At 41.0% G+C, this 23327-nt stretch overlaps 1 protein-coding gene across 1 annotated transcript in view; it reads left to right on the top strand.

Moving 5' to 3' along the window:
• The window catches only part of ERN1 (endoplasmic reticulum to nucleus signaling 1), a 32044-nt gene that overhangs the window by 5930 nt on the left and 2787 nt on the right, over nucleotides 1–23327 (top strand). Inside the window, exons 2-19 of the mRNA XM_053994773.1 lie at nucleotides 3172–3283; nucleotides 11524–11557; nucleotides 12504–12576; nucleotides 13196–13268; nucleotides 14386–14508; nucleotides 15119–15220; nucleotides 15643–15904; nucleotides 16512–16590; nucleotides 17307–17469; nucleotides 18277–18395; nucleotides 18721–18912; nucleotides 19493–19748; nucleotides 20431–20521; nucleotides 20837–21026; nucleotides 21491–21590; nucleotides 22035–22234; nucleotides 22435–22582; nucleotides 23018–23145. Of these exons, the coding sequence (XP_053850748.1) occupies nucleotides 3172–3283; nucleotides 11524–11557; nucleotides 12504–12576; nucleotides 13196–13268; nucleotides 14386–14508; nucleotides 15119–15220; nucleotides 15643–15904; nucleotides 16512–16590; nucleotides 17307–17469; nucleotides 18277–18395; nucleotides 18721–18912; nucleotides 19493–19748; nucleotides 20431–20521; nucleotides 20837–21026; nucleotides 21491–21590; nucleotides 22035–22234; nucleotides 22435–22582; nucleotides 23018–23145 (2445 nt within the window). The remainder of the gene's footprint in view (nucleotides 1–3171; nucleotides 3284–11523; nucleotides 11558–12503; nucleotides 12577–13195; nucleotides 13269–14385; nucleotides 14509–15118; nucleotides 15221–15642; nucleotides 15905–16511; nucleotides 16591–17306; nucleotides 17470–18276; nucleotides 18396–18720; nucleotides 18913–19492; nucleotides 19749–20430; nucleotides 20522–20836; nucleotides 21027–21490; nucleotides 21591–22034; nucleotides 22235–22434; nucleotides 22583–23017; nucleotides 23146–23327) is intronic.

The following is a 23327-nucleotide window of genomic DNA, read 5'->3' as shown; positions in this document are numbered from 1 at the left end:
CCAGAGCAGGTGAGTTCCCTGGCTGGAGAGACCTAATGGCTCTTCCAGGGTACTGTTCCCGTGGTGCCTGTGAATGCCACAAGTCCTTCCCATGCCAGGAAAGTTCACATCTCCCTGTTAACCATGTCAGACACCATGGGATGGTAGCTGGAAGTGGTGCTTTTCCCCTCCCACACCAAGTGTCCTACACTGAAAAGCTTAGAAAAAGCTGTTGGGATTTCATGAGCTTGGTCATATCTGAGAACTTTCTGAGAACTATCTAGAACTGTCTAAGCAACAGTCAGGTGTTCATTTGATTTTCCACTGAAACTTGCAGGAACACTTCTTCAGCTACGGTTTTCTTTCACTGTTGTTCAGCTTGCAATTGGAGGGAAGTACAGAAATGTTTTCCGCTCTGAATGCAGTGTGCAGAGGAAACCTTTGCATGTTTGTACTTTCTGTTTGGTCCCAAGTCCTAAGAACCTGCTAAAACACCAACAATCTGGAAGACAGTACTGGTTACTGATGTTTTGATCAGGGTTTCAGAGCTCACATTTAATTCCTTAATTTCTGTATCCTTGATGCCCCAATAAATAGATATTCAAATGTTAAATACGAAAGTGTTAAATCTACAATCTACAACAAGTAATGTTCTATACACTGTGTATTCCTGATATGTGATACCCAACTATACTCATGGTGGTTATTTTACAGGCAAATTTTTAGTGAAAATGTTACATGTATTTACTTCTTAATCAGAAGACAGGAAGAGAACATGGTTTGTGAAGAATTTACTGATTCTGTAAGATAAGAAGAATAAGTACAGAGAATAAGAAGTAGCCTAGAAAAACAATCTTAAGTCTGTATACGCAGACAATGTTGTGGATTTGCTGTATGTTGTATTTTAGTTGCAGCTAAACTTCAACACTAGTCATTACATTCTGGGTGTCAAATTCCCACCTGCAATTTAAAGGAACATGAATAGTTTTAATTTCCTGTCTTTAACAGTATTTTCTTGCTCAACTTACTGTTTCACTCTAGGTGCAGTTTCACTGTGTTTACTAAACTGAGCCTCACAATCAGATGGTTTTCAGCCCTGAAGGGTTGTGATAGTGGAACGTGGGTCATGTCTTCCCCCTCTCACTGCAGAATCAGTGAATCTGGCTTGTTAAATGCTGATTTAAGGAAGACTGAACTAATGATGATTAATCAACTACAGCATCCTAAGTGTAGTTTGTAGTTTTGTGTACAAAAATACCTAGAGGACAAAATTTTCATGAATTACTTTGATACAGTGGCTACAATAGTTTAACAGAAGTAATAATACAGATGACTGAGATCTCCTAACTTTACAACAGAGCTCCTCTGCTCTAACACCCAATCAGGTTGTTAGGCTTGAAAGGTACTGTGAGTTCATTTCTGATCAGGAAAATCTTGAGGTGCTTTCTTATAGGGCAGTGTGAGAGGAACTGTTATGCACTGTCCCTGTTTGAACAAACACTGCAAAGTTTAATCCCAGATGTAAATATTTTATCTAAGTGCAGATGGCTGTGCAGCCCGCATAATTTACAATGTCATGTCATGAATATTATATTTATGTGTTAAGATACTTCTCCCATTTTTTTTCTGGCCTTCCAGCAATTATTTCTGATCTATGGTTGGTGTACTGTTGACTTGTACTTCCATTTCTTTCTGCACTGTGCGTTTTACAATTGTGTGCTCCACAATTATGACTGGAAAGAAGCATGTGCAATATTTATAGGTGCAACCTGAGTGTTGGCTAGTTAGCACTGTGTTACATTATCCTTCTAGCTCTGTGCTTTGCCTGAAAGTCTAATGCTTTAGTTGGATTGCACTAAAATGTATAGCTGTTCAAAGAAAGTTATTCTTTATATTTTAATTTGGCAATTAAGTATTTTGCTTTGCAGTAATTCTAACATGACCAATAATTGTTTTTTACAATAAGTCATTGAAGACATTAATTATGTAAAATGAATACATTGTCATTTTGTGTGGTAGGTTAAGAACTATATTTAACTGTGAAACTTTGAAACGTGGCAGGTGTCACGCAGATGAGCAATGCAGATACAGCCTGCAAATGAAAAGTTACTTGAGCAAAAACTTGAGCCCTGGGAAACAGAAATGGGTCAGTCTTAGGCTGTCTGGGATCATCTTTATGCAGGAAGAGAAGAGCAGGCATTGAATTAACATGCTTGTTCAGCTTTGTGTGATGGAACACCTTGGACTTAGCCTCAGTTCCCACAATAATTGCATAGTTCTGAGTCCTTGGTTTTTGTGGTGATGCCCTTCTAATAAAATTCCTTTTTCTGCAAGGGCCAGGCTCAAAACTTGCTTGGGCTGAAGGAAGGACAGTGGCACCAAACTGCTCCCCAGGGGCAGAATGAATTGGAATGTGAAAGGGAGGTTTGAACCCTGCAGCCAGCTGCTTTCTCAGAGATGACTGTGGATGTGCTCATCCTTATGGATCATATTCCTTAACAGTGTTATTTACTCTGTACTGCAGAAACACAGTATTGGGAGACATGAGGTATAAAACCACAATTAAGAGATTTACCAGTATGGATCTTCTCCAGCCTTTAAACTGCATCTATCCTAAATATTTTACCCTTGCTCAGAGGCAGCTGATAATGCTTGCAGCTCCATCTGTCTCAGCCTCATTGTTCAGCCAATATTGGTCATTGTTCAGTTGTATTTATCCAGGTTCCACCCAGCCAACATCTTCATTTCTGAACCAACAGAGTATATTCTGTGTACCTAGGAGGAGAATGGGTTTGACATTGACATGTGGGTTCTCTGAGCTGCTCTGAACTTCCTCACTCTTCACAACTTACTGCATGGTCTTTTTGTCAGTCCTTTCCTAGATCAGCCCTGTCTCTGGTCTCTCCTAACTCTAGTGCAAGAAAACTTTGATATCAGATTGAAAATGGAGGTGGAGTTAAAGCATATCCCAGTCTTCTTCTAGAGGAACTTAGCACAGTAACATCTGCAGTGTTAACAGCAAATTAATCAAACCAAAAATCAATTACTGAATTCAAAGGGGCAAGAAAATTGTTCAGTCTGTGCATTTAAAAGAAGGGATGTTCTAGCCCATGTACTGTCTGACAGTTATGAGTAAACTCAGTAGTAAATAATCATACTCATCATATTGTTTTGTTTTTTTTTTTTTCCCAGAACACCAATTCAGTAACTGTGCCCGAAACACTGCTGTTTGTTTCAACCCTGGATGGAAGTTTGCATGCTGTCAGCAAGAGGACAGGAGCGATCAAGTGGACTTTAAAAGAAGGTGAGCAGGAGGTGTCATGATGCCTTCTACTCAGTAGCAGAAATAACAGTCAAATTAATTGGCAATTTCAAGTGTTGTAAGATCTGGTAAATACTTTCCTTTCTTTTTAAATTTTGTTCTTGTTCCAGAATTAAGCTACAGTGTTTATAGAGTCATGTTCATCTTCATAATTTCACTTGTAGGTATTTTCCAGGTGTATGTGAGGTTTTTTTGGTTTATGGGGGTTTTGTTTTTTTTCCTCTGGATGTTTGAGGTGTGGTGGTATAACTGGTAGGTGTCATGTTTTATGGGAATGACTGCAGTATAAGCAAGCATAGAACAGGATAGATGTGTCAGCTTGTGGAACTGATGGCAAAGGGCTTGCATTATTCTGTCTCTGGAATACCCTACATTCTCTGTGCAGTGCATATCATGCAAACTTCAGGGATTTTTCTATAACAGATGTTTAGGACCACACAGTTTTTTAAATGAAAGAACTGCACTTGTATAAAGGAATTGAACATTGTTCAGTGACTGGAAGTGATTTTGTAATTTTAATTACTGAGCAGAGCTAGTTCTGTCTTGATGAAAAATTTAATATTTGTAAACAAAATTAGCAAGTTTTGTTTAGTGGGATTATGTATGGCAGAAGTAATAGTAGCACTTTCACTTCTGGAAATAAATTAGAGGGTCAAATGGAAAGCATCAGTGACTGCATCATTCTGTCCTCTGTTTTTAAACCTGTCAGTTTAGTCAGTGAGCTGAAGTGGTGGGAAATAGATTGTACCTATCTGGTGTCTGCAGTACCAACCAGTTGTTCTTCTTTGTGAAGCCATTTGTGTTTGAAAGCAGATCTATCAGACAAAAAGTCAACTTTTTAAATGAGCAAAGAAGGCTTTTGTAGATCTTAGAGTAGGAAGGGCTAAGCCAAGTATTTTCTTGATGGATCTTGGTTTTCTTCCATCTCCTGTTTAAATTTAGACCCCTCCTTTTCCTGAACAGCCCTGCCTAAAAGCAGGTCGTCAGCTTCCCAATTTAGTGCTGCTGTAGGCTAAGAAAAACTTGCTGGTCTCTTTGTCATTCCAGTGACACAAACATACCCTGCGTAGTCCTCATCTAGAAGGGTATCACAACTGGCATTGCTTTGCAGCCACACTTAGTAAGTGGCAAGAGGTTTTTTGAAGAAGAAATGAACACACTTTGGTAATGAAAATGATCTTGATCAGAGCATGTTGCTCAAGGAACTTCTCTTGTTTAAAAAAGAATTGTTGCAAAACTCTTGTTGGTTCTGTAGAACTGCCAGACTGGATAATCTAGTTTTATGGAACTTCTTGTTTCCTCTCTGCTGCTAACTTCTGCATCTTAAGTATATGAGTTGTGCTCATTCCATTTTTGCAAAGCACTTACTGCTCCTTAGTTTATTTCTGTGTAATAGGGCAGCACACAGGGGTCAATGAAAGAAGAATTAGTGGTAGGTATCACTGTTCCAAGAGGCCTCCTGAGTTAACTGAGTTAAGTGGACATGGAACAAGGGCCTGTACATATAAATTGGTGAATTAATTTGTAATGTGAGGGGGGTTATTTATTTTCACGAATCTGTATTTGTTGGTGGTCACCCTTTGGGTGGGAGGCCCAAAGGACAAGACAGTGTTGGAAACAAATGAAAGCCCATTCAGCTTTCTGTGCTGAACCCCTGGAGAAACCTAATAGTGCAGAATTCATTATTAGTATTAGTGTATAAACACCAACAGTATATTAGTGTATAAACCAACAGTAGTTGGGTGCACTCTGTCTATCAGCAACATGCTGCTGCTGTAACAGAGACTACCTGGCAGGAAGCTGCCTACACCACAAACAGTGCTCTTGCAGGTGCCATTTTACCCTGATTACAGCAGATAAACCATTTGTTGTAGCTCAGGTGCTTTGAGAAGTTGTGGAGGTCACCTGAAGCACTGCAGTGGCACTCACCAGGAAGGGAACATTTTATTACTGCACTTGAGCAACAAGGTATTTAACAAAGGGCAATTCAGGTACATTTTATTTCCATTAGGGAAAAAAACCAAGGCCATGTTCATTATCAGGCAGTGCTTAAACAAACATGAATATCTTGCCATGTGTGGCTTGTTTTAATTTAGCACTGAAGCTTATCTTAGGTGTGTGGAGTAAATGAGCCAATGATTATCACCACAATAACATGTTTGGGTTTCCTTCTTTCATGGAGTGCTGGCAAGAAAGGCAGTCAGAATAGTTGTGCTGCCCATAAAGCAGGCAAAAACTAGGTCAGCTAGGAATAGGACTTTCCACTGTCAGAAATAAACTGTGCCCCTACAGTTACGTGTGTTGAGACTGTGGACTTACTTGTTGAGGGTGCTTAAAATCTTAATTTCCTGTTGGCTTCAATGGGTCTTGTTCTCTGGCAGCTCTCAGGATTTTTCAGTGAGCAGGTAGCTGATGCTACTCATTTCCTGGGCCTTGGAAAGCTGGCAAATGGTTGGAAAGTTTAGAGAAAAACCCATATTCCTCCTCCCCTGTAATTTCTGAGAGGCACCTTTGCTTGTGCTGTGACCCCACACAAACAGCTGGTGTTGAAGGCACCCGTTGGAAAGGCTGTGGCTCACATTTCACATCAGTGGCTGAATGAGGCTCTTGGTGCCACCCCTGATCAATACAAGGAGCTGTCAGCCCTGAGTGACAGTGGGACAGGCTCCTGTGGGCTTCCACGTTTTCTGCACTTGCCACTAGCAAGATACTTAGTCAGCATCCTCAGTAAGGTTCCTTAGGATGAAACCTCTTTCCCAAAATTGATGGAAATAAAACAGCTTCTGTCATTTCCTACAGACCTCTTTGAAAGGTACAGAGGTGCAGCACTTCAGATTTGTTTTTACATGCAAGTGGACAGAGAAAGAGAGGGTCATGAGAACCTGTTGGCAAGGCAGAATCTGGAGAAAGCTTTCCTCCTTGCTGTCAGACTTTATTTCACAGTTCTGATTTCAGTGTGACCTTTAAGAGTGTGATTTTAAGACTGTGCTGTTCCTTCACATCTTTGTAAAACTCACCTTGTATGTCTCTGTTAACTCAAGAGCTTGGTTTATTGAACACAATATTGAATTTGAGATGCTAAGGCTGCAGTACTTTAAGCTGTACTCTTGGGCAGGCTGTTCCTCTGTTCTCTCTGTCCTGTTGTATTGTTCAAAGAGATCTATTTTTTTTCATTCACCAACTCCTTAAAAGCTTTCCCTTAAGAACTAATGCAAAGTATTTTGCCAGAAGAACATTTAATATATGCAGATTTGGATCCTCATTTAGAGCCAGTAGAAATTTGGTTATGATCTTCAGTTCTTTGTAGCAGTCAAAAAATGAAGGCCCACAATCAATTTAAAAGGTTTTGATTTCCAACACCTCACTCATAACCACTCATAGATTTTAGAGGGCTCTTATGATAAGACAAAGGTATAAAAATTCTATCTATTTATGGGATCCAGTATACAGATTTTAAAGGGCAAGTCTGATGAGGTCTGTAGGTCCTGCTTTAGTAATAGTGGTTTTTCCCATGCAAGAAATAATATCGTTGTGCATAGTTGTAAATTAATAAGGATTGTCAGAACAAAACAGTTGTAGAACAGTACTGTTTTCAGCAAATTCCAGAGCATAGTTTGTGTCTCTAGCCTCATTTGCTATGAGCAGCAGATGAGACTGACATGGGTTTAAATTGGCCCGTTAGCCCAAACCTTGTGGTAGGGCCTCAGGGCAGGAAACCGTTTATTCCAGCTCATTCCAGTGGGGCAGTGGCTTACTCACTGTTTCAGTTTCCCACTTCTCCTTTCCAGTCATTGGCTCTAAGGACACATTACAGTGATGACAACATGCAACTTTATCTTTATCTTTATCTTGTATGTTAAAAATACTCTGAGTTTGGGCAAAGGACATACTTATCTTACAATGTATTTCTGAAATATGGAGAAAAGTCAAATGCATTATATTTAGCATATGGGTACAGTTTCATAAGGCTTTTTTCCATGTATGTATGCAAAGTGTGGGTCAGAACCATCTGAAACATGTTATACACTTCTGCCCACTCACAAATATATTCTGGCCATGATGCAACCAAAACTGGATTGGGACATCTGCCTGCTGCCAGGTCAAAATGTTCATTTTGGGGAAGTGGAATAGAGCCAAATTACCGGGCAGACATTATGTTAACAGGTTTCTAATAACTGCTGTACTTGTGAATAAACACTTGGAGTTCTAGAATAAATCTTTATAATGTAGGATCAGTCTCCTTTTAATTTTTTTTAACAAAGGTATTTTACAATTTTTTTGCTAACAGAGGCTGTGTTACCAGTTCAGAAAGCTAAAGCTGGTGTGTGCTGAATTGTAGGCTGTTAATGTAGGAATCAGTAACATAATCTGTCTTAGTGGAGGCTGCAGGAAAAAAAAATTGGAAACCCATGGAAATCTCTATAGAAAACTCAATCTTCTCTCCAGCACTGGAGAGAAGCACCATATTTACAGGACTGTGTCCTGCTTCCTAACTCACCCCCACTGTGCTCCAGAGTTGTTTTGTCATCTATTTTCTTAGTCTAGAAAGTGGAGAAAACTTTCTGTAGGACCTTGCAAGAATTTGGCTTTTCCCTGCTACATGGAATGAACATTTGAGGGAGAGGGAGATGTATTTTTCGGTTTTATCACATTTTCTGTCCAGCTTTCATTCCAGTACAAAATAGTTGCTGCTTTGTTTAGTGGTTGTCACCACTGCTGTTGGTGTTGGAACAGATCAGGCCTGTTAGAGGGACTTTCCCAGTTAGAGGGAACTGCAGTCCAGGGAGTTTTGAAAGCAGGGTGACGTGGTTCAGTCCCAGCATGTCAACACTTGAGTGGGAAGCAGCAGGAGAGGGAGAGGGGAGGAGAGGAGCTCAGTGTTCTGACTTCTGTAAGAACTTTTTCTGTTTGATCCCTTGTGGAGCAAAAGGAGACTTCAGTCACAAGAGGGCTCACTCTTTTATTGGTCTGTGTTCAAGCTATGAAAACTATTGTAAGAACTGGCAACAATTAATTGAACTTAAGATTCTCTTTTTATCTCAGAGCAAGTTCTTATTTTAAAACAAACTTTGAAATAGAGGTTGGAACAGGTCCCAAACCACATGAAAGTGAATGTGAAGAGTTTATTGTCTGTCTTCAAAGGATCTCTGCAGAGCCACAACCTAGGTTCAAGATCATTAAATTATTTAGAAAATGAGAAAATTTACATCACCTCAGTAACTAAAAATGCAGAGAAATAGCTTTCCACAGCCTGTCTTTCCAGGTGGATGGTGCTAGTGGTGACAGGAGAAATCCTTTCACTTTAGAAAACTAACTCCTCCATTGTTGTGAAGAGCCTCATGCGTGGAAATGAATCATAAATCCATAAATACTTTCTAACAATTCATACACAACACTTCAGTGTGCAGGAAGCCATCAGAATAATCAGTGTTTTGGTTCATGTGCCACTAAGTAGTAAAAAAATTCCTCCTGCTTTGCCATAACTTCTTAACCTGTTCTATCTACTACTTTTTTATCTTAGCTCATAAATCGAGTTTTAGTTACTAAGAAATCAAGTAAAACCAGGAATTTTTCATTTCTGACTACGTACATGATGTTGAAGACATGGTACTAAAGACAAGTTCAAGGACTTTCATGACAATGATGCTTCTGTGCACACTGAATAGCTTAGGATTTGCCATAAGACTCATACATGTCATCTGATAGGCAGCAGTGCTTCAGAAAAACACTGCAAAACATAGAGACATTCATGAGACTTCTGGCATTGTTTATTAAAGTGTAGAAGATATTTATTGATGACATTGGAAATTGCTTTAAGTGACAATTCCCCAACAGCTTTCAGAAATACAAGCTGAGGGATAAATCTCAATGCAAGTAATTATTGCACAGATATGTGTGTGTCCTTTCACTGTTGTGGTACTGTGTGGTCAGTAAAACCATGCAGAAATTCTCAGGTCTTTAAGTGGAGCAGAGGGGGGCGCTATGTTTTGGTTGATAAAAATAGATTGCCCAGTCTTAGAAAATTAAGTAAAAACAAGCTATTAGCCCAAAAATGCTTTGCTGTATTACTACTATCCACTGTATTTTCAGGATAGAGAAGGAACTCAAGGGAAGCATTACTAATCAGGCTCTCCTGCAAATGGTTGTCATGGACAAACCAGGATCAGTTGCTAGAAACAATCCTCTAATTAAAATTAAAAGTTTCTGAAGATTAGTCTGACAAGAAACTGTTTATGTTAGTTAGTCTCATGTTTTGCCCAGGTTGACTAGAAAGTGATTTTATAGAAAATCTGCATTGTTGTACTTCAACACTAAATATGCAGTCACTTCAAAAACAAGTTGTGCAGCTTCACTGAGGGCATTTTTAGGAATAGGAAAGAGTTGCCCCAGTGCTGCTGGTGAAGCTGTTGTTGTCTCACAATAGTCACTGTCACCACAGGTGAGAGTTTATTGTCTTACCATGTAAGACACTCTCTGTGTAATCAGTTCATCAAGAGACTTACAAAGTTTATTTGGCTTTTGCCTTTAGCAATGCTTGTAGCATTTGCATTAAATCTTACTTAACTGAGCCAGGTGTTGCTTGTTCTGAGCCAGGTATCACTTGTTCTGATTCATGATGCTGTTTCTTTCACAAAACTGAGCGTTCCTTTCCCATTAAACATTTGTGATTACAAAACCTCTTGCCTTTGGTCTTTAATGTCTCTCTTATTTTAGGTAATTTCACCCAGACTTAGGGATACCCTGAGTTCATAAACTTGGTCTCAGTTTGCCTTTAGTAGTTCAATCCAGCAGCTCAGCTCAAGTCAATCCACTATATATGATGGGCAAAAAATATTTTTTTCTTGTTTTCCCTAGGGATGGAGAGCTGATGATGTAAGTCACCGTGTGTTGTATTAGATATTATAAAGCTTGTGGAATACTTCAAGCAAACACTGAGAAATAATTGACATATAATCAATGAGAGCGAGGGTCCCTCCCAACATATCCTGAAACCAATTTCTTCACACAAGGGATAGAAATGAATTGCTTGATGTAGTTAATATAATAAAAGGTCTGACTAAGCAGCCTGGTCTGTAGTGACAGATACAGAAGATGAGTCACTAAGCTCCTTTGTTTGAATATTAATTATTCTTATGGCCTTTGATGTGTGTTTGGGTTCTCAATTAATTAAATGGAGTTTATTTTGACACCTTTGGGAGTGTATCCTGGAACATTTTTTAGGCTTGAAGAGAAAAAAATTACACGTAGTTATGTTTTGAACAAAGCTGCTCTGAGGGTGTTTACTGTTGTAAGAAGAAATCAATGAAATAAAGATAACTATACTGTTATCCCTCATATCCTGCTTTCTTTCTGTCTCTGGCATTAAATGTGCTTCTTTAGGTGGCTGCTGCTTTCAGCTGTGTTGCAGCCAGAGATCTGCTTGGGTAGGGGGTTATGTTTTTTTAATCCATGTAAAACCAGGTCATCCTTGCAGGCCATTGCCATCAAATCCATCAGCTGGTGTGCTGCCATGCCCTGCAGAGTGGTACAGACTCTGTAAGCCTTGGGTACTGAACCCTGAATTTCCTGTTCTTGTCTTGCTTAGCTCTGCAGATATCCCAGTACACTCAGGCTGCCCAGAATCGGTGCCAGTTTCCCAGTCACAGGCTGTCAAAACATCAGTGCTTTTGTTATTTCCTTCCTGTTGCATCATTATGTTTGCATGGAGACAGAAGAGGTGAAAAACAGTGTTTGCCTGGTCATTTTTCATAGTCATACTCAGACTCATTCCAGTGGAGTTTGATTTTCCCTGTGGAAGTAGAGATACTTAGAGGATTGCATCCTCTTCTGAGGTATTTTCTGTCATTTTACCCATTAATAACGCATGTTTGTATTGGAGATTGTAGAGTATGTCTTATAAATCAGGATACTTCTATGGTGTTTGCATCAGGAGTGAAAATCCTGTGATTCAGGATTTTGTAAGCTCTCAGTAATTTTGAGGTATTTAGTGTTGGTAAAACCAAACAAAGGACTTCAGAAGACTTTCTCAAGTGCTTTGTAGTTTCCCATTTTATGAACCAAGTTCCAGGAACAAGAGGAGGCTGCTGAGAGTTTACTTTCAAACTGTGAATCAACCTTTCTAAAAGGAGCAAGATGTTGCAGGCCTGGCTTAATCCTGTATCTGGTGAGTTCAAGGGATTGAATCACTAGTATTTTGACTTTTTCTTTTTCTGTGTGTGCAGATCCTGTCCTCCAGGTACCGATCCATGTAGAAGAGTAAGTCTGTTTCCTTTATCTCATTTACAGCTTGTTCGATTTTCACTGACATCTTGAAATTTGGTTTAATTTTAACCAAACCCATCTGTGTTCTAGACAAGCTGCACACCTTGCAGAAGGCCATTTAAGGTGGTATGGGGAACAGATAAAAGGATAGAATTAGTTACATATAATAGCTAAGAAGAAACATCCTGTCTGCAGCCTGTTCTCTGGAGCCCTTGCTGGATTTGACATCAGGGCTGTGAACCTGTGCTGTGGGTGGCAGGTGGGAAGTGACAGAGCCAGGACTGATTCTGGGTTCTGTATTTACCCCCCTCAAACAGAGACTAAAAACAGTGAAACACAGGAAACTACAACCACCACAACCAGAATCTGCAAATGACATCCTCGAGCTGTAAATTCACATTGGTCCCTGCAGCAACCTCACATTTAGCTAGGAAATTTGGGGCTTGAACTTTGTCTCTGAAGTCAGTGGTGACATCCTTTCTTTTTTTTGATCACAGAACCATAGACATTAGGGTTTGAGTGACTTTGGGGGTCATTGTGTATTTTGGGTGTAGGGATCCCTTTACCTCTCAAATTTACTTAATTCTGGCAACTCTTTCACTGTTTCTTGCCTTCCTTATGCTCTCTGGTATTGTTTATTTGTTTGGGCTTGTTCTACATCTGTGTCATTTTAAGAGCTTGTAGGTTTAGTTTAAAAGCTTTCACCTGAGTCAGTGCCTGCCACATTTGGATCTTTGTGCATTCAAATACATTAGTGATCTTATGTTTTATCAGTTCTGAGACTTCCTTATATTTCTTAATTTTCACAGTTAATAAATTAAACTTCAAAAAATTTAATGTCAGATGAATTTCGCTATAAAGCCAGCGCTGACCACAGTTTCTTTCCTGCTTTCTGAGAAGCACAGTACATTTTTATCATTTATCATTGCTTCAATTCTAGGCCAGCATTTCTACCAGACCCAAATGATGGCAGTTTGTACACGCTTGGTGGCAAGAACAGTGAAGGCTTGACTGTAAGTATATTTTAAAATTCTCTCCTAAAAAGTGCTCCAGTCAACCTCATGTCTTTGCAGAAGGAAAACATACTTTTATTTTGTTAGAGCAGAATGTTGCCACCTTGTGATTCTCAGGAAGTGATTTCTACTTGAAAATATCAACGCCACATCTTGTCTCCATGTTTGACTTTTCTGTAACTTGCTAAAATAATGATAATTACAAATAAAATTTATGTTTTGTTATCTAATTTCTGAATAATCTCAGTGTGATTTGAAACACATTTCTAAAACCATCTGCCAGAAGCAGGATTAATCAATGCTCTGTGCTAACCCCTTTAGAAGATCTTTATAGGATTTAGCAAGCAAAGAAAAATGCTGAACCTTTCAAATTAGTCACCAATCCATGTAGGCCACAGCTACTGCCTAATGCATGACTTTCATTTTTGAACTTTGTAGTGATATTCAGATAAAATGTTTGGCTTCCTACAAGATTTTTTTCCTCAGCTGCTGTGATTTCCCTTAGGAACTTCGGTCGTGTTACATATTTTAGTATTTACTCTGACTGAATTCTCAGGTATTATAATAATAGAAATAACCAATATAAGCAATATTGCTTGTTTGTTTGTTTTTCCCCTAGAAACTTCCATTTACTATCCCAGAGCTGGTGCAGGCATCTCCCTGTCGCAGTTCTGATGGGATCCTGTATATGGGTGAGCTCAAATTTTATCTCCTTTAGATTGTAAGATGTTCAGCAACTACAAAATGTAGAGACTCCCAGACAGATTGAAGGAAGTAGGCCTTATTTTGGGTATTAATTATGATTTTTCATAAATCTTTCTGATAACAGAAAATCTGATTAATATAGAATGCAGTTCCTGTGTGATGATTAAAAACAATTGTTTTTCCTGAAGGAGAAAGTACCTTTTCTTAGCAGTGAAATGCCTGTATGGGGATTTTTTGTTTCTTGAGATGCAGTCTCTCAACAAAATATGACTTCTACTTAAAATCTTCTTAGGATTATAAATGTCATTGACTGCCTGATAATTAGGATAAAATTAGAAATCCCATTGCACCACAGTTAGACATCCTCCATTGTCTGACATACAGTTAGTTCATTTATAGTACAAATAATACATTTATTGCTCACTGTCCCGACTCATTGTAATTGCAGATGGATTTGGGAGGAGAAAAGGAGAAGAAAGGACAGTTATTACTTATCACAACAGTAAAATATGTGACGATCAGAGTGAGCTTAGTTTGGGGTTTCTAAATCTCCTGAAGGGCCAGTGCTCCTTCTGGTTCTCTGCTTCATGTCTTGCCAGTAAATGAGAGAAAAATGTTTATTTGAAGCTTCTAAACATAACATTCATGTATTAACTTCTAAGAAATTCTTAAGGCCATGGCTCACATAGTCTTGAGTGGGATGTTTGAATTACAGTCCTTAAGCAATTTGAAAGGTGTAGATCCTCACTTTTTTTTTTTCCACCTTCTGTCTTTCACCATGAGCACTTCAGTCTCATCGTCTGAGAGCTCCTGGGATCTGCTGCACTCAGAGCTGTGTTAGATTTTATGTGTGAAAAAATCATTCAGCCAATACTACTTATTCTTCTAAATACTGTATTTGGGTTTGGTGTTTGTGGTCAGTATTTGGGATTGGCCAGTAGTGCTAAATGATGAACCTAAGTCTAACTACAAAAAACCATTTCATTAAAAATGCTTTATTTGTGCTAAGTCCATGAGTCTAGTAAAGAAAAAAGAAGACTGAAAAGCTGAATGAAAGTGCAGTTTTTCCAACTGAATGGTAATTGATTTCAATTATGATTTCAGGTAAAAAGCAGGATATTTGGTATGTCGTTGACCTCATGACTGGGGAGAAACAGCAGACCTTGACTTCCTCTTTTGCAGAAAGTCTTTGTCCATCAACATCCCTCCTGTACCTTGGGAGAACAGGTCATATGCTTTTTTTCCCTGTAGTTTAAAAGAAAATTCTGATTTTTAAAGTTTAGGCTCATAAGAAATGACCCTGTGGTCAGTTCAGATTTTCAAGTTTAATTCTTGGAAAAACTTCTGTGAATTATGATTTTAGACTGTATACAGAAGAATTATTAACTTTAGCAGCAGACAGATAATGTCTTTTAAACTTTAGCAGTAGGTCCATTATTCTTTTTGTTGACTAAGTGGCATTTGTATTGTAATTAATGGTGTATTCCATTACCAGCTGTGAACTGTTTGTTCTGTAACACACAGCTTTTAAAAAACTGTTTAAAGAAGCTGGAAATAGAGCAGATCCACTGACATCACAAGTGCAGTGTGCTTAAATAAGTGGTAAAGTTAGACCAACACCATGGAGGTGCTGACTGGAAACAGGAATAAGTGTTACAGACTTGTTCTTTAACCTCTCTATCAATGTGTCCCTTTACTTTGGATAGTGTTGGGGAAAAAAGGAAATGCTGACAGCTGTGAGTTCTGTGTGGTGTTTGAGGAGTGTCTCAGATTTGAGAAGATTGATTCTATTCTCTCATAGGTTTTTTTGCTTCACAGACTGTATGTTTTTTAACAGAGTACACGATCACAATGTATGACACCAAGAAGAAGGAGCTGCGATGGAATGCCACCTATTTTGATTATGCAGCAACTTTGCCTGATGAAGACATAAAATACAGTAAGAATTTAATTGCTGTCTCCCCCTCCTACAATGGAGTTTTGTATATAGGCAAAAATATTCTCTTTTTTTTGTGTGGTGCATGTACTTCTGCCCATTTTTATCCATCGCATACTGCAATATCTAAGTCCTGTTAGGTAGCTTCAGGTAAATTGAGTCCAGCAGGGTGCAGCTCTTGAAGGTGTGATTCCTTAAAATCAGTGAGAAATGGCAGGAGAGGCAGCAAATCTGAGCTCTGGTGCACAACCTGATTGCAGTGCTCTTGAATGGCAGCTGGACTTGTGTCAGCCCAGTTGTGGCCGAGGCTTTGCTGCTCAGCTGCTGTGCAGTGAAAGGTGTGGTGGTGACTGCAGTCCAGAACTGTTCCGTGCATGATTAAAGCTACAGAATCCAGGTAACCTCCACATGTTTGTGCATTGCAGAAATGTCCCACTTTGTGTCCAACGGGGATGGGCTGGTGGTGACCGTGGACAGCGAGTCCGGGGACGTGCTGTGGATCCAGAATTACGCGTCCCCCGTGGTGGCATTTTACATCTGGCAGCGAGAGGGGCTGAGGAAAGTCCTGCACACCAACGTGGGCATCGAGACCCTGCGCTACCTGACCTTCATGTCAGGGGAGGTTGGACACATCACCAAGTGGAAATATCCCTTCCCAAAGGAAACAGAGACCAAGAGCAAACTAACGTAAGCCTGAGATCCTGCTGTTCTCACTGTCCATTTGAGAGCTTTGTCATTAAACAGAACAGTTAAGGGTTGTGCTGCGAGTTGCAACATGGTGAAAAGAATGCATAAAGCATTTCTAGCTCTCCAGGTGTTCTTTTATATAATATTTGATCTTTTAGTGTGTAAACTCAGAGACCAAACCAAAAAACTTATGAACTTAGGAAGTGTATATTCCTAAGTTTTATCAGATGTTCTGTATTGAATAGGTTCTCACAATGTGAAATTAAATTTATTTTCCTAACGGGAAGCCTTTCACACTATGAAAATGGAGCACAGCATTTTGGCAAATGCCAGTTATTGAAAAATGCAGAAATAGGACATGAGTTATGTCAAATGAATGGTGGTGCTGTGAATAATGAACTGACAATGCTTGCATAATTAAAAAAAAAGGCTTCATGGTACAGCAGTACTTCAAATAATTTTACAGATCAAGGCTTTTCAAGATACAAATACTGATGATTTGGGAAGCTCCTGCATTGGTTCTGCAGGGTTGTGCTGCCCAGGTTTTTTTAGCTGAGATGTTAAAACATCCATTTGCCTGCTGCTAACAGTGCCTGTGTTTCTGCAGCCCAACCCTGTACGTAGGGAAATACTCCACGAGTTTGTACGCGTCGCCCTCCATGGTGCACGAGGGAGTCACTGTCGTGGTAAGTGGGGAGCTGCCAGGTGGGAAAGTGCCTTTCTGAAATTAGTGCTTTCCTGGGCTTGGAAGAAAGGTCGAAATGGAATTGTGCATAAAATTAAAATAGAAAATAAAACACTGAAGACTGTACATTTACAGAAATTTGAGGATTTTGAGATTTTTATCAACAAATGCATAGCAAATTAAGTGTTTCCTGAAACAATTAACAACCATAGAATACATGACCATACTTCCAGAATAATTTCCAATGCTGCAAAGCATTGCTGCAAAGCAAAGCTGCTGCTGCAGCTCCCTAGGAGCAGTGCCAGGCAGACTCAGCAGGAGCAGACCTGAGGTTGCTGCTATTGCTGGTGCTTTGTGGTTCATGTTAAAATTGCTGGTTTGTTCATCAGAGTAACTCCCCACAGACAGGAAACTGCATCATAGTTCTGTTTTGCTCATTGTGGCTGCCAGGTAGGAAATACAGATCCTGCTTAACTGTAGGGGAAAACAAAAAAAAAGTAATCTCATCTCCCAGGCAACATGTCCCTGAAAAGGTCCAATGTCCAAGGTTGTGGAAGCAGCTGCTAAGGGCATAATGGCTGTGTTTAGTCACAGTGACTTTGCTGCTAGTAATCTTTGCTTGCCCATCCATTTTGACCTCCAGATTTTAAATTTAGTTGCCCAATTAAATATTCTAAGGTCACAGTAATAGTGATTGTAACAGTGATCTCTCTGCAGCCCCGTGGCAGTGCCATTCCCTTGCTGGAGGGTCCAAAAACAGAAGGAGTCACCATTGAAGACAACGGCGAGTGCGTGATCACGCCCAGCACCGATGTCAAGTTTTCAGGCAGGCTGAAGGAAAAGCACAAGCTCAACTACTGGAATGACTGGCTGCTGATAGGTGTGGGAGCCCTGCCTGGCCATAATTACTGAATTCTAATAATAGTGTCTAATTTATTCTCATTTACATATAAAATAATGTGTTACATATCCACCTGCCTTCTTTTTTTCCAAGGCTCCTGCCTTATTCTGTGACAAGGTGAAGTGCTCCATATGTGGAAAGTTACTTACTGCTTATTTGCCCCCTTCCTCAGAGAGGGGTATAGTAATTTATTATTTACTGTAAATACTGTATTTGGGTGCATTTGGATTTTTTTATTGTGCATGCTGTTACCTTAATTCTCATCATACGGATCAGATAGTCCATTTAATCCATTTTCTAAATGGATTAAAACACAGAGGCTGAAGATAATGTTTATTAATTGTCAGCCTGTCCCGTGCGTCCCAAGTCCCTGAATTTTGGAATTGACTTTTCAGTGCATTTACAATTTTGCTTCAAAAATGAGGAACTGTCTGAGGTTCAGTTTGATGATTGGTGATAATTGAGTGATGTATGTGACAGGAGCTCTGGGGCAGGGACAGTATGCAACTTTCAGCTTTTTTAAGTGCCATCTTTCTCTTCCCATGATCCCTTTCCTTGCTAATACCCTCTCTCCTGTATGTCAGGCAGTTCCCTGAAGCAGTTAATGTTCCTCTACAGCTCTCAGTGACCTCTGCTCTCCATTTTCCCTCTCCTTTCTCTTTCCTGCTCTACACATGAGCATCATGTTTTTTGATGTTCTCACTCTTCAGCAAAGATGCTGCAATCAAGGATATCTTTCCTAAAAAAGGACAACTTTCTGTTTCAACAAATATATTTTATTTAAAGGGCACCATGAAACACCATTATCTGCCCCCACAAAGATACTGGAGAAATTCCCAAGCAACTTACCAAAGAGGCCTGAAAATGTGATTCCAGCTGACTCTGAGAAAGCCACTATTGAAGAGGTTTGTGATGAGAATAATTCTCTTACTGCATGAGAAAAGAATATAAAGGAGTGGAAGTTGGGGAAGGATACAGAAGGAAAATGCATGGAATTACTTCACATTTTTTGTGTCAGATGTTCGTGTACTTAGCACATAGAACCACTGGTATGAGGAAATGTCATTCCTTGTTTCAGAATTAAGGCTTTCTGCTGCTTTTTTTTCCCCACATGCAAACTTTGACTTTGGTAGGTTTAGAAATTACTGAAAATGATGTAGCAGAAAGGCTGGCTGTGAATGCCTCATTACCCACAGAGATACTGAGCTAACAGAGCTTTCTTTGCCTCAGGTCATTGACATTGTTGAAGGTTCCTCAACAGAAGGGCCTTCAGCTACTCCAAAGGATATCGAGGAGACTCCTGCTCGGCCCATCCCACGGCCAGAGGCTCCAGTGGACTCCATGCTGAAGGATATGGCCACGATCATCCTCAGCACTTTCCTGCTTGTGGGCTGGGTGGCTTTTATCATCACCTACCCAATGGTAATGCTGACCTGGCTTGATGTGCTCTTGAGTGTTGGGAGCATCAGGAATGTTTTAGAGCCCAGAAATGACACAGGAGTTAGTGAGACACTCCAGGGACATTTCCCTCTTCACAGATGTGCACTGGGGAGCAAAGGCACAAGTTTGACTTAACAGGGATTTCTCTGGCCATACGTACCAGCTCTGGAAGGGTTTTCTTTTCCATCCACCAGTTGTGGTTTTTGTAGGTATTACTCTTTTTGGATATGATCTCAGCACTATTGGCTGCGCTCTTCTCTTCCTCACCTGAACCACTGTCAGGTTTTCCAGGTTTTGGATCAAAGCCTTTATCCTTCTGTGGTTTAAAGACTCCTGGTCAACCTAATAACAGCTTTTTTAACCAAGCCATGTGATTTCTCATGTTGGCAATGGAAGTCCAGAATGAAATAGAAATTATGAGTGAACATTCCCCAGCCTGTGTGATTGGCAGGGACAGGGCAGGAGAGTTTGGCTCTCACCTTTTAGAAGTAGCTCCCCAGTAGCTGTAGAGTTCCCTTGCATGACCTGACTGCCAAATCTTCACTGAGACTCTTTCTCACAGAGTGTCCACCAGCAGCAGCAGAGGCAGCATCAGCTGGAAGAGAAGATCCAGCTCTTGCAGCAACAGAAGCTGCCCTTTGGTGCTCCCAGTGACCTCCCGCCCGAGGCAGATTTCCTGGACACGTCGTACGGCCGGACGGAGAGCTCAGCTGCCAGCACCCCAAACCTGTCCCCCCGAGCATCAAACCACTCTGCCTATTCCAACATCTCCACATCCGATGTTGGGAGCTGCCTCTCCACTGAGCAAGAAGAGGGAGGTAAAGTTGACTCAGTGTGGTTTATTGTGTTTCTGTTTCCCCAGTCTGTGTGATGGTACAGTAGAACAGTTATTGATGATCCTTCATAGCTCAGCGAGATGAAAAGAACCATTCAGGCTGAGCCCTGCACCTCAGCAGGATTGTTGCTTTACAGTAACAGCCAGCTGTGGGCTTGTGCTGCCCAGGGCAGTGTGTTCCTGTCACTTGCAGCCTTTCTAGGGAGATACTCATTTAAATAAAAACACGCATTAAGATGATTAACTGGACTCAAGAAATGGGGATTAGGCAGCACAACCTTCCTGCCTGGTCTTTCTGTGCACTCATTGTCCCTTCAAAGGCTATTAAACCGGCTTCCATTACTGTTGGCCAGCATTTCCTAAATGCAGCATCAACTTTTAGAAAGAGTTTGGCTGCTGAGAACCACTCATTTCTCACAGCCATGAGCCATAAGCTGTGTGTAAATGTGTTTTGATTCTTGATGTTGGCTCATTGGGTCACCACAGACTATTTGCCTACTCAGAGTAAGTACCAATGTGGACATGTTTATTTCTTTTGATCATATGTGTGTTAAATTTAAACATCAGCTAAAAGACTTTTACAGACTGGTCCCAAAGTCTGTGCAGTTGTAAAAGGCTGCCTTGCTCCATCCTAAACCAGTGCTTGTTTTTCTTTTCTTGTTCAGATGAAGAAGCAAACCGAGTGATTGTTGGCAAGATTTCGTTTAACCCTAAAGATGTACTGGGACATGGTGCTGAAGGGACAATCGTTTACAGGTAGAAAAGAATGTGTGCATTAAACAGACCAATGTTGTGTTTGTATTAGGTCCTTTTAATTTGTTTTTTTATAAAAGCCCTCACATTTACTGTGAACAGAAATGAAACTGTTTGCATGTGTCTGGAATATTTTTATGCATTTTCTTCACTAGCAAAAACTACTTCCCTAGGAAGTGTTTACTGGCCAAATGTACCTGTTTCCAGGATAGGAAGTGCTTTCATTGGCCTCTACAATGGCTTCTGTTGTCATGTTTTCTGTACACGCCCTGGCTCCAGAGTGTGAAGGGCTGTTGTGCCTTCCCTCCCTGGCTGCAGGGGATCCTTTGATAACCGTGATGTGGCAGTGAAGAGGATTCTCCCCGAGTGCTTCAGCTTCGCAGACCGGGAGGTGCAGCTGCTGCGCGAGTCCGACGAGCACCCGAACGTGATCCGCTACTTCTGCACGGAGCGGGACCGGCAGTTCCAGTACATCGCCATCGAGCTGTGCGCTGCCACCCTGCAGGAGGTGACCTACAGGGCTGGGAGCATCTACTCCCTGCAAGGCCTTCACTTCCCTTGAGCTTAAGTTGCTAAAGTGCCTGACACAGGGGATGTTCCATTTACTCCCACTGTCACCTCTGTGACAATTCCATATTCCTAGGACAGGGGTGTTTTCAGAGCTGTAGAAAGACATCCCTCATCCTGGTCTGATATATGGACAGAAGCTGTTGTCCTTTGATTTTTAACTTCTTGTGAAGGACTCCCTTCTAGTCATCCTCCCCTTCCTACCATGCAGACTTTGAAGACTGTTGTTCTTTCTGGAGTACAGTGCTATACAGAATTCTAGCTCTGAATGAGACTTTATAGATGATCACCTTCATCCAAAAAAAAAGCTGTTTGCTGTGTGTTACCAGCTAGCACAATTTATCCAGTCACATCTCTTTTGGTGGGTGAAGTGCTGTGGCTGACTCTCCTGGTTCTCTGTTGCAGTATGTTGAGCAGAAGGCCTTCAGCCACCATGGCTTACAACCCATCACTGTCCTGCAGCAGACAACCTCTGGACTAGCTTACCTGCACTCCCTGAATATTGGTAAGAATGCCTCTCCTTTCAGGACTGGATGGAGAACTACATTTTCTTAGCTGTAAAATAAAGACAAATTGGTCTGGTTCTGTTCATCTGGCCTATTGGAAGGTGACCCTGCCTATGGCAGGGGAGTTGAAATGAGATGATCTTTGAGGTCTCTTTGGACCCAAACCATTCTTGGGTTCTGTGATTTGACACTGGTCTTGTCCCTGCAACATTCTGCAGCCCTGGAGTACTAAAGCAAGTCCTTACTGTTGGTACAGGGTGCTGAAGTTTTTAGATGGGGGTCATATAAAACATGGTGGAATGAAAAAAAAAAAAACCAATGAAAAGCGTTTGAAGTTCTGACTTTGGTTTCATGAATGGTGGCTCAGCCTTATGAAAGGTCCACTTAAAAATTTACAAAGATTGTTGGGACTGCCTGAGTGGATAAGTGGGTGTTTGTAACAGTCCACAGGGACCTGAAGCCCCACAACATCCTCATCTCAATGCCCAACGCTCACGGGAAAGTCAAAGCCATGATTTCAGACTTTGGGCTGTGCAAGAAGCTGGCAGTGGGCAGGCACAGCTTCAGCCGCCGCTCGGGCGTGCCGGGCACTGAAGGCTGGATTGCCCCAGAGATGCTGAGTGAAGACTGCAAAGAGAATCCTGTAAGTCCTCACCCTTCCCAGGCTGCCCAGGACCCTAAAATAGGCAGCACCTGGTGCCTGGGCCTCCAGGCTGCCTTGCAGCTCAAATCTGCGAGTCGGAAAATTACCTTCTGCTCTCAGATGCAAAATAACCACCCTGTGAGAATCAGAGCTTTCAGGGGGAAAAGGTGTCAGTGCTAGTGAAGGCTGTTTCTTTGCAGACATACACCGTGGACATCTTTTCAGCTGGCTGTGTCTTCTATTACGTGGTGTCTGAAGGTGGCCATCCCTTTGGCAAGTCCCTGCAGCGGCAAGCCAACATCCTGCTGGGAGCATACAGCCTGGAGGCTCTGGATGCAGGGAGGCACGGTAAGGACTGCACTGCAGGGATCAGTGGGGGCCCAGGCTGCTAAACACCAACACCAGTGACAGAACCAAGGCCCACAGTTACTCTCAGCCTGGCAGAAAGGAAAGTTGTACTCCTCAGGTCCTCCTAAAGTAAAGGGCTTAAAGTTCTTGGAGTTAGTACCCCAGAACAACTCTGCAGTCTTGACTGTGAAGTTATTTCCTGTATTTAAAGGAAGAGAGAGCTGAACTTTGATATTCTTAGTCTTTGATAGTCTTTCTGTTGGTTGCCCAGCACATCTGTGAGGGCAGCTCTTGAACTAGCAGGACAGGAGGAAGTAGAGACCATAATTAATTTCTGAAGTACAAAATATTATAAAATTACATAATTTTACATTTCACTAGAGTCTAAGAATATAGAGAAAATAAAATAATTTCCCTGTACACTCTTCCTTGCAGAAGACATTGTTGCTCGTGACTTAATAGAGCAGATGATAAACATGGACCCTCAGAAACGGCCATCTGCCAGCTGTGTGCTCAAACACCCCTTCTTTTGGAGTCTAGAAAAACAGCTCCAGTTCTTCCAGGTTTGTGATGACCTTTTCTCTCCTCTTGGTTCTCAGGGCTCCTGTAGACTTGTTCAGGTCTTGAATTCAGCGTCTCTTTTGTGCCTGAGGTCACAGAATCCACAGCCTTACTGTGAGGAGTGAGGCAGCCCAGTTGTAAAACCTGGGTGGAGCTTCTAAGCAATTGGCTTAGTCTTACAGCA

The sequence above is a fragment of the Vidua macroura genome, chromosome 19 (assembly GCF_024509145.1).
Source record: "Vidua macroura isolate BioBank_ID:100142 chromosome 19, ASM2450914v1, whole genome shotgun sequence".
NCBI classification, from domain to species: Eukaryota; Metazoa; Chordata; class Aves; order Passeriformes; family Viduidae; genus Vidua; species Vidua macroura.
The sequence above is the reverse complement of the archived record's forward strand: the minus strand, read 5'-3'. Positions and strand labels throughout refer to the sequence as shown.